Here is a 14,679-nt window from a genome sequence, read left to right as displayed (position 1 = left end):
TAATGGGACTAGTGATACTGGACACAGCCCTTTGAGGCTTCTGGGCACCAGAGCCTTTCTGTGTCCCTCATTTGTTGCTCTTAGGAAATGGGCCTCGTTCAGCCACCATGACCTTCCCCAAGTTCCTAGGGACAGGTTCAGACAGCTGCTGATGGGGGAAGGGAGGAAGAGTCAAGCAAGAATAGTACAGCCTTGGGGCAGGATCTGGGTTCTTTCTCAAGGGATACACATAATATAGGCATCTTATACACCTAAGAGAAAAGTGATATTCCTTCTACTTCCTTTAGAAGTGAATACTTTGAGATTGAACACCTTGGAGTCCTTCCTTGTCTTTCTCCCTGACTTATTTGCACCTTAAATACAATCATCCATAAACTAAAGATTAGGCACCCTGAGCAGAATTGCCTGTGGGTTAAAGATTATTAGCACATGATGTTTTTCAGGAATTTTGCTAGTTTGTTCTAATCTCTGATCAATATGCCCTTTTCGCAAGTACTGTCATTCTAGGCAATAACCCAGAAGGCCACCATCATGCATGTCTCCTGACTCCAGCTTTGATGACTAAGATTCCCCGAAAGAAGGAAGAATGCATGTTTACCCCAATCCTGATTCCTATCTGAAAACCTGTTTTTCTCCTTTTTACTATAAAACTCCTTGCAATTCTTTCTAAGGAGGCCACAGTCTTTGCCTGCTGTGACTCTCCTTTTTCTAGTAAAGCAGTAAAGTTATTTTTTCCTTCTTTACCAAAACTCTGTCTCTGCATTTCAATTTGGCACTGGCAGACAGAGGCTGAATTCAGGCAACACTAGGGCTGGAAACGCTGATGGTGAGCTTGGGATATTAAGGAGACTGAAAGGAAAAGCCACAACTCATCTTAGGTTGTACTGTTACTGACCCAGGCCCTTAGACTTTTTATTCAACAGAAATTGAGACGAGGCCAGATGAGAATTTCAGGCAAGGCTTTATTGGGGCTCACACTGCAGCACAAAGGAATCAAATGCAGGAAACAGTCGCCCTTTGAGTTCCCATTGTGGTGCAGTGGGTTAAGAATCTGACTGCAGTTGGCTCAGCTCACTGTGGAGACACAGGTTCGATCCCGCTCGCAGTGCAGTGGTTAAAAGTTTTGGCACTGCCAGAGCTGTGGTATAGTTTGCAGCTGTGCTTGGATTCAGTCCCTGGTCCAGGAACTTCCACATGATGCCGGTGCAGCCATAAAGAAAGACAGAAGGAAGGAAGGGGGAGAGAAAGAAAGAAAAAGAGAGAAAGGAAGGAAGGAAAGAAGGAAGGAAGATAAACAGGTGTCCTTGCTCATTCTCTGAGAGGAGCTGCTTGGATCCTTAAATGAGGTAACAGCAGGGGCAGATTCAAGGAGGTATAGCCCACACCCTTGGGGTGGTGCTTTGTGCAGCGATCACGTATAGTATTCTGCTTTCGCTCTCAGCACCTTGGAAATGGTGGTTTGTTTGTAACCTTTTTTATCCTAATGCTCATAATTGCCTTAACTTGAGCATGCCTGTGGTTATTTTTTAGTCACTTTAGTTTCTTCTGTTTTTAAAATTGTAGTTGATTTACAATGTTTTGGGTGTATAGCAAAGTGATTCAGTTACATATTCTTTTTCAGATTCTTTTTCATTAGGTTATTACGAGACATTGAATATACAGTAGGTCCTTGTTTATCTTTTTTTTTTTTTGGTTCTCTTTAGGGCACACTTGTGGCATATGGTAGTTCCTAGGCTAGGGGTTGAACTGGAACTATAGCCTGGTTTATGCCACAGACACAGAAACACCATATCTGAGCCTCGTTACATAACCCATGCAGGATCCTTAACCCAGTGAGTGAAGCCAGGGACTGAACCTGTATCCTTGTGGACGCTGGTCAGGTTCATTACTGCTGAGCCACAATAGGAGCTCCATTTATCTATTTTATATATAGTAGTGGATATTTGTTAATGCCAAATCCCTAATTTATCCATCTCCCTACTTTCCCCTTTGGTAACCATAAGTTTATTTTCTATGTTTGTGAGTCTATTTCTACTTTGTAAAAAAGTTCCCTTGTATCCTTTTTTTTTGATTCCCCATAGAAGTGATATCACATAATATTTGTCTTTGTCTGAATTAATTCACTTTGTATGATCATCTCTAGGTTCATAGATGTTGCTGCAAATGACATTCTTTCATTCTTTTTTATGGGTGAATAGTATTCCATTGTATATATGTACCACATCTTCTTTATCCATTCCTGTTGATGGACGTTTAGATTGCTTCCATGTCTTGGTTACTATAAGTAGTGCATATACCTTTTTGGATTAGAGTTTTCATTCATTTTTTCTGGATATATGGCTAAGAGTGGGATTACTGGATCATATTGTAACTATTTTTAATTTTATCTTTTTCTCTTTTTTTGCTTTTCAGGGCCACACTAGGGGCATATGGAGGTTCCCAGGTTAGGGGTCCAATGGGAGCTACAGCTGCTGGCCTACACCATAGCCACAGCCACATCATATCTGAGCCTTATCTGTGACCCACACCACAACTCAGTGGTAACACTGGATCCTTAACCCATTGAGCGAGGCCAGGGATAGAATAAGCAACCTCGTGGTTCCTAGTCAAAATGGTTTCCACTGCACCATGACGGCAACTCATATTTTTAATTTTCAAAGGAACTTCCATATTGTTTTCCATAGTGGCTGCCCTTGCAATTTCTTTGTATCCTATCACTCAAGAGGACATCTGTTCAGGGCCAGCACTCTGACAGAGGATCCCAGGTCCTAGCCTGTCTTACTACCTGCAGCTTCTTTCACCTCTTTTTACTGGAGATTAACCTGCAGCTTCTTGCCCTGTGACAAGTTTCCATTCTTGAAGGCAGGAAGAAGAGAGGATGGGTTGAGAAAACCCCATTGCCAACATTAGCAGGTGTTCTCAGCCTGTGTCCTGAACTCTTGGCACATTAAATCCCACTGTGGACAACTGTGGGTGTTGGTCTTTTACCAGGATCCTTTTGGTCCTTATTTTTCTGTTCATGAGTCCAACTTCCACCTGTTGGCACCTGTGTCCTTTTGCCTGTGGCCCTTCTCTGGCCACTGGAGCCTGTTCTACTGCAGTGCAGGACAGGCTAGTGGTTCTAGGGAAGTAACAGGCTGGGAGCTTGGTTATTGGTCAAGAATGGGCATGGTGGGAATGCCCTGAGGTGGGTGTTCTGCTTCCACTAATGGAGCTTCCCACCAGGATTCAGCTGCTTTGCCCAAAGTGCTGACATGCACACCTTGCTGGCTTCCTTCTCCTCCCTAGCACTTCCCCATCATCCCACCAGTGTCTCCTGAGGTCATTCCTCTCACTCCCAAATTACTTGTCTCAGGGTTTCCTTCTGAAGGAAACTAAGCCTGTGCCCCATCTGATTTTCCTTACTGTACAGATAAGGCCCCAAGTAGGCAGAAGTTGTTGGACTAAGAACCAGCCTTGGTCAGAAGGTCTGGTGTTGGCTCTAAGAGATGGTTTGAAATCTACAATAAGGACACCAGGCCTGACCCAGGTGATTCTGGAATGACTTCCCTGGTTACCAATCTGTAGATTCTCCTCTCTCCTCCCCTCCAACCCCAACCCCTCAAAACTCTGGCCTTCATGAATGCAGGGAGAAGCCAGGCAGGCTCCAATGACTTAACCACTGTCAAAGACAGGATCAGATAATATGTAAATGAATGAGATAATACATAAATGAACAAACAAATCTATGTTCCAATAAAACTTTATTTGGCCCATCCCAATCAAGTTTAATAATGTTTAATAGATTTTTTTTTTTTAAAACACGAGTAGTAATAGCAATTCCTCTGTAATAACAATTATGTATGAACTCCTGGTCAAGGTCAGCAGCTTGTTCCTTTACCAAAAAAGTAAAGCCGCCCTCTGAGGACAAATGGCACATGAGGAGCGGTGTACACTTCCTTTTCTTTAAAAAAAAGAAAAAAGAAACCCGAATACTTCATATTTACATATTTTCCATTTAAAAATTGGTCAGTATGATGAATTGCTTTTAAATATAAGTTTCTAACGTGTTGCAGGTTTTGATGTACAGATCCTAGATAGCTGTTTAGATTTAAGGTGCTGTTGAGGTGAGGGTGAACACAGCCTAAGATAAACACTGGGGAATTCTCTGTTTACAGACTGGCTAGATTTCCCATGGGCCTCTTTAGGGGGAGCTGAATGCTAGTGGTGGAAATGGCAGAGCATGTGCAGGACACTAGATTGCATGCTTCTGCTGAGGGCCTGCCGTGCCCACATACTGGGCCCCTCGGCTCTGTGTGCAAGAGCACTTCTGGTTTTGCATGGTCCAAACTCATCCTGGCCTAAGCCAGGAAGGACATGGTGGCCTTGAGTCCTTTCTTTGGTTGTAGGGTCCCCACTCTGATTCTGATCCCTGAGGGCCCTCACTGTTGGCACACCATCTTTCATACCTTCCCACCTTTCTGCATGCCTTGTCCCCAGGGTCCCTCGCTTTCCAATGCCTTTCTTCAGGGCCTGCTCTTTGCCAGGGCTAAATGGGTGATCAAAATCAGACAGTATTAATGAAGCCAAATGGGTCCTGTGCGAAATCTCTCTTCATGCATTTGCTCTAGGGCAGGCACCTTGTTCTTGGGATGAGAACATTAGTTCCCCAGGTAGGCTTGGGGAAGCGCTGTGTCTGTGGGGGTGGAGGGTGGGGCAGGCTGGAGGGATTCTTGGAATTGCTGTCTTCAAACTCACCCATGTATGACATTCCCTTGGGAACTAGAGCTGCATCTTTTTGTCCATGCAGGTGTCAGGAAAGTGCATAGGAAGTTCTGGAGAAGGTGGGTGCCCAGGCCTAGGAGAATGAGTTCTTTACCCACAGACCCCAATCTGGCCTGATCTGAAACCAAGTTTTCAGAGCACGCAGGGGTAAGGCAGGAGCGGGGGTGGAAGGCAGATGGGAATATTTAAGTACTTGAGGAGCCAGAAAAAAAAAATATACTTGGTGGAGTAGGGGGAGAAGCTAGCTCCATTTCCAATTTCAGAATTCAAGGGACATGGCTCTGAGTAAAAGCACACAGAATGGATTAGATGGGAACAGCCAAGGAAGGAACATCTTGAACCAAGTTTTCTGAGCGAAAAGACAGAGTAACCCCAGTAGAGGAAGACATTGGTTAGTGGACAGACACAGCCAGAGGGCCAGGAGACTGGGATCGGAGGCTTGCCCTGACACTGACTAGGCCTTGATTGCCTAAGCAAGTCATTGGGCTTCTCTGGGCCTCACTGGCCTTCCTCATCAGTCACTGGAGGCTAATTGGGCCAGAATGGTTTCAACACTATGCCCCCAAGATTCCTCTCTGCATGAGGCCACGCAGGTGGGGCCTGCAGGCCGTCTGAGACGTGTTTCTTCCCTGTGCACCACCACTTAGGAAAACGCAAGGGCCTTCTCTTCGCTGTGAAAGTGATCAACCCCCACACTAGGCTCCTGTTCAAACCCGCTCCCAGAGGTTAAAGGCTAGTTATTAAGGCAGTTTAAGGAAAGGACATTCCTCTCGCTCCTCGGATCCTTTCTGTGTTCTGCTAACCCCAAGGCAGCAGAGAGGGGCAGAAGGGGTGGGGGAGGTGCCGGGGAGGCCGCCCCCCCTCCTGCCAGGCCCGGCTTCCCCAGGGTGTTCTCCCGGTGTCCTGGAGCGACTCCTCCACCCTTACCACCTTTCTTTGGAGAAGGCCTCGGTCTGCACGAGATCGCCAGGGTGCTCGGAGATGCACGCGCCGTTGAGGTCGCCCAGTTTGTTGTCCGGCAGGTCCTCAGGCTTGGTGCAGAGCTTCAGAGCTCGGGAGATGAACACGTCCAGGTCGAACTGGGGGCTAGCGCCCCCGTCCATGGGGGCTGGGCGACCCGGTGGGGTGGCCGACAGGCGGCGCTCAGGGACGTCGGGGGGCGGGCTGGAGCGCTCTTGGCCGCCCTGCGTGCTCTTGACCCACTGCGCGATCTCCAGGAAGAGGCTGGCTGGCTCGTCGTCGCGCGGCCCGGCGTCTGCCGCCACAGCGGACACCGCGGCACTGGGGGGCGCCCCGGCCGCCTGCTTCCAGTGCGACAGGTCCAGGATGAGCTTGGGCTCCGAGTAGTGGTGTGGCTTATTGTCGCGCCACAGCAGCTTGTCCAGGTAGGACGGCGACCCCACCTTGTAGTCGCAGGAGCGCCCATAGTCGGCCTCGAAGGCGCGCTCCATGGACGAGTGCGAATGCTCCAGGAAGCGCTCCGAGCTGCTCTGTGAGTCCTTGCGCGGGTCCACCTGCACATCCTCCACCAGCGGCGCCGAGCCCGCGCGCGGGTCGCGCTGCACCTCGCTCGCGTCCTGGCATCGGTCGGGCCGCCACTCCAGGTCCGATGACAGGCTCACGGGGTACCTGCAAAGGTAAGATGGGACGGCAATGGGACCCCGTCAGCTGACGAATGGCTTTGCGGAGGGAGCCTAATTTCTTAATCCCTGTCTGCCACCCATAGGCAGGTTTTCAGTTCCTTTCCAGTCCGGCCAGCTCCTGTTCCCACCTCCCAAGATGGGAGGGTGATGGGACAAAGTAAGGGTGAGCCCCCAGGGCCCAGGTAGAGGAGCTGATTGTTCGGCTTCACTCTTGTATTCATTTGTATTTATTCAATACGCTATACTCATTTCTTGAGCATCTTCTATGTGCCAGGCACTGTTCTGGGCATTAGCAGATTCGACAGGGAACAAAAGAAAATCCCTGGACTCACAGAACTTACTTTCTAGTGGATCCACCTATGCAGTGCTCCTCAAACTGAGGCGCACACACATCACCTGGGACCTTGTTAAGATGCAGATCTTGATCCTCAGTAGATCCGAGGTGGAGTCTGAGATCCTGCATTTCTAACAGGCTCCCAGGTGATGCTGATACTGCTGGTCCTTGGCTCACACTGAGTAGTAGTAGTGAGTACTTCACAGCACTGGCTCAAATTAGAATCACCTGCTGTGGTCAGTCCAGGAGTTAAAAATTCCACGCCTGCCCCACACCCTAATTCTGATTGGGTAGGTCTAGGGCGGAGCCCTGCATCTGCAAGGTTTTCAGACCTTCTGGGATGTTTCTAAGTTCCACCCGGGGCTCAGAACCCCTGCCCTAGTGGATCTAGTTGGAGGCCCGGTGGCACCTTGCCTAGATGCAAAGTGGGTGGGGCAGACCAAAAACTTACAGACACCCTCCAGAGAGGCCAAAGATCTTGGGTGTTCTCCCCTCTGTTGACTGTCCTGCAGCCTTGGAGAGCAGTCAGCTAGCCAAGAGCAAATGAAGGGCAGGGAGGCAGGCCATCAGCTTGGGCTGAGCCCCCCCTCCCTGTGCCAGGTGCTCTGAGCAGAACTGTTGGCGGGGGCAGGGAGACAAGGGCGCACCAAGGAGGCGTCAGTCAGCAGCCACCTGCTCTCAGAACAGGAGGCCTCGTGCTCACCAAGGACAGGCAGGTTTGGCTGCATGAAGGGGCAGCCGAGCAGTGCCAGTCCACACCATGTGGCTGGTGAGACTCTGGGAAGGCCCCAGCACTGCCTGCCCTCCCAGTGATGCCATTAGGCCAGGAGTCACTCCTAAAAGTGAACCCTGCCCCCTCTCCCATGAGGGCCCCTGACATTGCAGAGATTTCTAGAAGGAGGAATTGGTGATGACCCTCACTTTGGCTGCTACATGCTGAGGGCCAAATGTAAGTGGTCCGCAGTGTTCAGAGCAACTCTGTGGAGTGTTGTTTACCTGCCTCCTAGGTGAGGACACTAGTGTTCAGAGGTAAGCAGCTGCCCATAGCAGCAGAGGCTACAGGAAGGGGCTTGTAACTGCCTTTGTCATCTGCCTTCCTCAAGCAGGTAGAATGGGAAAGTTTGGGAGCAGAGGAGCACCGGGTTTAGAAGTGGTCAGAATTGATAGGCAGGGGCCAAAGAAACCCTGCTACAGTTTTCCTGGCCCCAACCCCATACCACAGACATAATAAACACAGGATGAACCCCGCTAAGCCAATGCTATGGGCCCCCAGTTGCTGTGGAAGGGACTGGGCTGCACAGTCAAGGGCAGGCCTAGCATGAGGGTGGCAAAAGGGTCTTCATCAATCTCTATTTGCTGGCAACTTTTGATAACAACAATTGACAACAGCAAAGCAACGAACCTGTCCCAAAATAGCAACGTTGCCCCAATCCTCCCTTTGAGCCTCCTTAGTCTGAAACCTATCATCTGTCAAACAACTGAAAAGGAAAAACTGCCCATCTGTCACTTATGTAACTAGCCGTCATATTCTCACAACAGCAGGGCTCCCACTTAGGCTCCCTCGGAGTCCTAGCTGCTAAACCCTCGACTTTTATTTCTAAATCCAGCAGCTACCAGTGCTTGCTCCCTGAATTAGCAGATGCTGATGCCCAAACATCTAGCTTCCTGATCAAGGAACATCCAAACAGGAAGGGACCTGGGAGTTCCCTGGTGGCTCAGTGGGTTAAGGATCCATTGTCATGACTGCTGTGGTTCTGGTAACTGCTGTTGCATGGGTTCCATCCCTAGCTTGGGAACAACTTCTGCATGCTGCAGGTGCAGCAAAAAAAAGTGAGAGAGAGAGAGAGAACAGGAAGGGACCTAAGAGATCATTGTGTGCTTATGAGGATATTGTCAAAAAATGTGTTTTCTACCCAGCCCTGATTCATTGGTAGTGACTTCTGGGCATACTGTGTTGAGAAGGATTCTGACGCCCAGCAGTTTAGCAGGAAAAGAGTTCTGTGATTGCTTAGCAGTGTCTGATATGGATGCAGACTGGGAGCGGCCCACCTGGACCAGGTATTAGCCATGTGACATGACACCAATCTTTAACCTCTCTGAGCTGTGGCTTCCACATGTATCAATGGGCAATAATAATAATGGTGCCTCCTTTACATTTGGAGAGGCAGATGATGTGAACTGGCATGAAGGTGTTGTGTGGTGGTCAATTTCACATAGTTTTCTTGTCTCATATTGCTACGTTTTGCTTTTCTGGGGCAAATTCCCAGCCTGCTGGAAGTGAGCTCCAGCCATGGGTGCTCACTAAATGTTTGCCCAACACTGTATTGAGCCCTTGTGCAGTATGCTCGGGTGGGTTGAAAGCTGGTGGTGGCTGGTCTTGCACAAGGGCAGGCCCCTGACCACACAGGGGCTGGTCATCTACTGGGAGCATCTGTGGACAGGAGAGAAAGGCAGGAAGCTGAGCTGGGGAAAGCACCCACAGGCTATAGAACTTGGGAGGTAGGAGGAAAGGTCATGGAGGATCAGGGGCAAACAGAAATGGGACGACGGGAATATGGGCTCCAGACTTCAGGGCTGAAGCCCTTGGAACTGCACCTGTCCCAGTTGGAGAGCTGGCTTTGGTTGTCAGCCATCAGCAGGATGTCATCAATCTCGTCCTCAATGCGGAAGGGGTGCTGTGAGGTGGGCTCATCCTCGGGGCAAGAGTACGGGCTCATGTAGGGGTGCTGCAGCCCCATCTCGGCGGTCAGGCGATCCATGGGATTAAAGGTCAGGATCTTCTCCAGAAAGTCGATGGCTGTGGGGAGCAGAGCAGGACAGGAGGGTCATTCGGCACCTCTGCCAAGCCCAGAATAAGACTCCCCAGCATGGGGATGCCCCCTAGTGTTTTCCATTTGCAAAAAGGCTTCTAGCTGGTTTCTTTCTTACTGTCCTCATAACAATCCAGGGATAAATTGAGAGCAGATGCTGCCTTTTGATTTCCCGTGAATTAACGGAGGTCCAGAGGGGTACAGTGACTTGATTGAAGTCACCGTTGGTTTTAGGAGGCCCAGAGCTAGAACTCTGCCTGTGGCGGGATTTTGTAAGCAACGAGGAATGGGGTACAGGTGGTTTATGTGACAGTGACTCCAGGAAACACAGGCAGGGGGATGGGGAAGAAGCCAGTCCAGGATGTGCCAGTAAGCAGTTCCTCCTAAGGGCCCTGGGGACTCTGTCCCACTGGGTCCTCTGTGAGATAGCGTGGGTCACTCCTCAAAGATGGTTCCACCTGGCAGGGAGGCTCGGGTATCACCATCCCGACTCTCATTTTTGTGGGTTGAGTGCTGCTGGGCTGCATGGAGGAGCCTGTTCCTGTCAGGACCCAGCAGTAAAGAGCCTCAGTGAGCATATGGTTATGGGGAAGGCAGGTGGTTGGGGACAGAGCCTGACAGCCCAGGGCTCCTAAGTCCGGGGCTCTTTCTACCATATGTTGCCCCTGGAGGTTTGACAAATAAAAGCCATCTTCAAGATATTTATCCACCTGGGCTGAAGCCCCCATGCCTTGCCAAGCAGTAATCATTCAGTGGCTAGGTCAAGACACTCAGGAGCCCTGGGCATTGGCTATTTGCTCATCTACATAAAAGTACATCAAGATGTCATCAGCCACTAGAGCGCTGTGGGTGTGCATCAGCTCTGTGCACGGGTGCCCTGGCCCTTTGTCCTGAGTGGGGGGTGGGTTAGGGACACCCATCTGCCCTGTGAGCATGGTTATCTCAGGGCAGGGTCCAGCCTGGAGGTTTGTATTCCTTCTCAGCCCTGGAGGCACCACTTAAGTCATGACTTGGCTAATCGTGTGATAGCCTGCGTGGAAGGGAGGAAAGCAGCTGAGCTCAGGCCCAGGCTGCTGTTTCCCTCTGAGGGGGTTCCCGGGTGGGCCCCAGCCCGCGCCATGGTTCTGCCCCTCACGCAGGCCCTGGACCTCTCTGCAGAAAAATTCATCAATGATTCAGGAAATCAATGGATTCTGGAGGTCACTGGCCTTCCAGGAGGATGTGGTTCAGCTCCACAATCCTAGATCATGAGATCAATTAAGCAGCAGTAACTCTGACCACTCCACAGTGCTTTGGTGGTGCCTCCGGGCCCAGGGCTGCAGACCCCAGAGAGAATCAGCTTCACAGATCCCATGACTGGGAAGAATCGGGTAGTACAGGACCCAGCTCTGCCACTGCCTAGCTCCAGTCTCGGCAAGTCTTTCCTTCTTTGGGCTCCCAGCCCCTCCCCCAGCCCCACCTATTCCACTGGACCTTTTGACAAAGAAATGAGAGCAGGCGTCATCACCATTATCAGCATGATCATCCTCACTACCTGACTGCTTCCACTGTACAACCAGCAGGGAGTGGACCAAGGTCACTGCCTTTGCCAGGCCTGTGCCAGAGCAGACCCCTCCACCCTGACTGACTGGCATCTAGCCTTCCTATCCCGCAGGGGCCCCTGGGGCTCTCAGTGGATGGAGAGAGACTCATTCACCACAGCTCCCAGTGGGCCTGGCGGCCTCTCCAGAGTCAGCCAAGCAGAGTGAGATGGGAGCTGGGGCCGTGAGGTCCATCCCCCTAGAGAAATGGTGGGTTGGGGGGAGGCAGAGAGACTCAGGAAAAAAATGCATGTTCCCCCTAGGCGAGCACATCACACCAGTGGGCAGCCTCAGAGGTGAGCGTTTTCAGATATGTTCAGGGTCATGGGGTTTGGCTGTTGGATGGAGGGATGGGGTTGGTCCCCCAGCTGGTCCTCAGGTGGTCAGAGACAGAGACAAAGACCATTACCACCTCAACAAAGTAAGCAAGTACACACATCTATGGACCCCTTCTGCCTCTCCCAGAGCCTTTCCTGGGCTCAACCCAACCCTCTGTGCCTATCCTCTCTGCACAGATGACAGAGGCTCACTTGTATGCGACCACAGAAGCTGTCATTGCTCCCGGGCAAACCCAGAAGTTGGAAAGTGCCAGACCCTAAGTCCACTCCACTGACAGGATGACAATCGTCTCTTTCTTCTCCCTGATAGCTGGTCTTCCAGCAGGTGTCCAGATGCTTCCAGGAAGCCCAAATGTTAGAAAATCCTTCCTTGTAGCAAACCTAAATCTGCCCCTTTAACTCTTGTCCTTGGGCCTAGCTCTGCCTTTGGGGTGCCTCATGGCCATTCCTCACACATTTCAGGGCAGCAGTCATGTCCCACGCAAGCCCCCTCTCCTCCTGACACACAATTGGCCTACATCTCCTAGTCCCCCTAACCCCCGAAGTTAGGTAGGGCTGTGTGACTGAGGCCCATGGAAAGGGGGTGGAAGTGAGGTGTGCACCCCACTTCCAGGCCAGAACCATTAAAAACCTCTTGCAGGAGTGTCTGCTCTCTCTCCCCCGGACTTTGGCTGGAAGTTGGTGCCCTGGGGAGCCCTTAAAAGCTCTGATTGAAGATGGCAGATGGCCCGAGGTCCAGGCACAGCCCCAAGGCTCCCCTACCTTATCTGGGCTTGAGGTGAACAGTGAATACACTTCTGGCAGGTAAACCATGGAGATTTCAAGTTTATCTGCCACAGCACTGGCTTCACCTTGACTTATGATCTCCCTCCCAACCAAACTCCTTTTCTCTAAGTTCAACACCTCCCCACAGGTTTTTTTGGTTTTTGGTTTTTTTTTTTTTTTTCTTCTAATGTAATGAGGCTTCTGTACAATCTTGTCACCTTTTTGTGACCTCAATGAATTCCTAGCTGGGGTTCTCAGAGCCTCAGGGGTTCTGGAAGGGTTTTCAGGTGCATCTCTGGAGATTAAGAGGCAGGTGGGCAGGACCCTGAGCCCCTCACCTCTGCTGCAGCCAGAGCCTTCCTTTTCCTCTTTTGTATATTGGGTTTCCTCAGCAGAGCGGTCCCTTGTGGTATAGTTACTTCTTACTATAAGTGGAGCCCAGAATGCTCCAAGCATGGTCTCTGGCCTACTCCCTTGATGTGAGGTTTCGCTGCTGAGGGATACAGCCACCAAATGATGTCCTTTGAGCCTCTATGGGTGATAGCTAGAGAGACACCCCCACACACACCTCTTCCCAGGCCTGCAGGGCCTCTGATGTATAGCACAGGGAGGAACTGAGGGTCACCAACTGTCCCTTCTGGGCAGGTGGGCATGATGCCCTTTCTCCCATCAAAGTTTCATTTCAGCCATAGCTCATTACCCTAAGGCTAGGCTGACTGGGGCCACTTTTCAAGCCTGGGGGCAGACAAGGGAATTCTGGTGGAAGCCAGCACATTGGGAAGGTAAAGAAAGCCTGGCTTTCATGAACATCTGTTCAGCTCCAGATCAAGAATATACGCATCAACTGGGCATTCAGGGCCCTGGGGCCTCTTGGCCCTTCTCAACACACCTCTAGCTTCATTTCCTACAGTCAGTTTCCTGGTGATCTAAACCCCTCACCAGTCCTCCAGGCCAGCTCTCTGTCCCTCTCGGTGCTTGGTGTCTCTCTTCCCCGTCCCCAAATACCCAGAGCTCTTGATGCCCCCTAGGAAGTGCTCCTTCATCTGCATACTCGTCTTTGATAGGTACACCCACCCACCCACCCACCCCTGACTTCCCAGTTAGGCTGTCTCTTATGTCTCTGAATTTCCATCTCTGGCACAGCTCCCCAGCCACAGTGCATTAATAAATGTTGGCTGGTGCTGGTGATGACAGTGAGAAGCTTTATCCCACCATTGGGCTCAACTCTGATTTCTCTGAGGCAGGTCCACCCACCACCCTCAGAGCCAAGTCACTAAGGAGCTTCTATGGGGGCGGGGCAGGGGGACATATCCCTGACCCAGAATTCCTGAGAATTCGGAATCACTTATCAAATAATGGGATTTCTACAGAGGAATCAAAATAAATACATAAGGGCTGAATCTGAATGTGTTGGGAATCAAATTGCCCCCTCCATTTTAATGATGGGTAAACTGAATTTATTGATTGAATGTGGATCACAACCAAAGACATTGTTGGTCCAAATTCCTGGTTTTCTTGTTGGGAAGAGTGTGGCAGAGATGGCTAGTTTGTATCCCATGTCTTTTCTCCTCTTTTATAGTAGCAGACACAAAGCAGCAATAGACTAAATATCCCTTTCACAGCCTCACTGCAGCAAGGTGGGGCTGCGTGACTAAGTTCTGGCCAATAGGACATGAATGGAGGTGAAATGTACAAAATCTGGCTCATGATGTTAAAGGCAAGGGGACTCCCTTCTTCTCCACCCTCCTCCAGGTGGTAAGGATACCAGCCTAAGGTGGCAGAAACATAAGACAGAAGAGGCTCCTGGATGATGGCAGAGCAGGTCTACCAGATGGCCCTGGACTGTCTGCTTTTGGATTATTATATGAGAGAGAAATAAACTTCTTAATTCAAGTAAGAAACAAATGGTATTTAAATCATTGAGAATATGGGTTTCTTTTACAACTGGCTAAACCTATATTCTACCTGATACAGGGATTTCCTAAGGAAGCCTTTAGCAGGTATGAGGCTGGTGATAATGTAACATCTGAGACAGTGCAGAAATTCTCCTATGCCAAAGGCTTTACCAATTCTTTTTTTTTTTTTTCATGGTTTTTTTTTTTTAGGGCTGCACCCTGGCATATGGAGGTTTCCAGGCTAGGGGTTAAAATGGAATTGTAGCTGCTGGCCTATACTACAGCCATAGCAATGCCAGATCTGAGCCACGTCTGTGACATACACCACAGCTCACAGCAACACTGGTTCCTTAACCCACTGAGCGAGGCCAGGGATTGAACCTGCGTCCTCATGGGTGCTAGTCAGATTCATTTCTGCTGAGCTGCTATGGGAACTCCCAAGACTTTACCAATTCTATTTTACTTCTTTGCCACAATAACCCCATGTGTCATGTCTTATGCCCATTTTACAGTCAAGGAAACTGAGATGCAGAGAAGTTAAGAAGCTTGT

The 14,679-nt window shown here is 50.1% G+C and overlaps 2 protein-coding genes across 24 annotated transcripts in view; both read right to left on the bottom strand.

Moving 5' to 3' along the window:
* Positions 1–14,679, bottom strand: part of SMAD4 (SMAD family member 4) — a 651,075-nt gene that overhangs the window by 332,798 nt on the left and 303,598 nt on the right. The gene's annotated exons all lie outside the window — the stretch shown is intronic.
* MAPK4 (mitogen-activated protein kinase 4) overlaps positions 3,727–14,679 on the bottom strand; it is a 184,121-nt gene continuing 173,168 nt past the window's right edge. For all 23 annotated transcript variants that reach the window (XM_084966100.1, XM_084966126.1, XM_021093269.2 and 20 more), the window contains 2 exons: positions 9,337–9,538; positions 3,727–6,393 (listed from right to left, as the gene is read on the bottom strand). In XM_084966100.1, the coding sequence (XP_084822226.1) occupies positions 5,688–6,393; positions 9,337–9,538 (908 nt within the window). In that variant the 3' untranslated portion in view covers positions 3,727–5,687. The remainder of the gene's footprint in view (positions 6,394–9,336; positions 9,539–14,679) is intronic.

The sequence above is a fragment of the Sus scrofa genome, chromosome 1 (assembly GCF_054392235.1).
Source record: "Sus scrofa isolate SSC_HxYL_T2T_F1_AM1 chromosome 1, Sscrofa_HxYL_maternal_Yorkshire_Landrace_v2.0, whole genome shotgun sequence".
NCBI classification, from domain to species: Eukaryota; Metazoa; Chordata; class Mammalia; order Artiodactyla; family Suidae; genus Sus; species Sus scrofa.
This window is presented reverse-complemented; position numbering and strand designations above follow the sequence as displayed.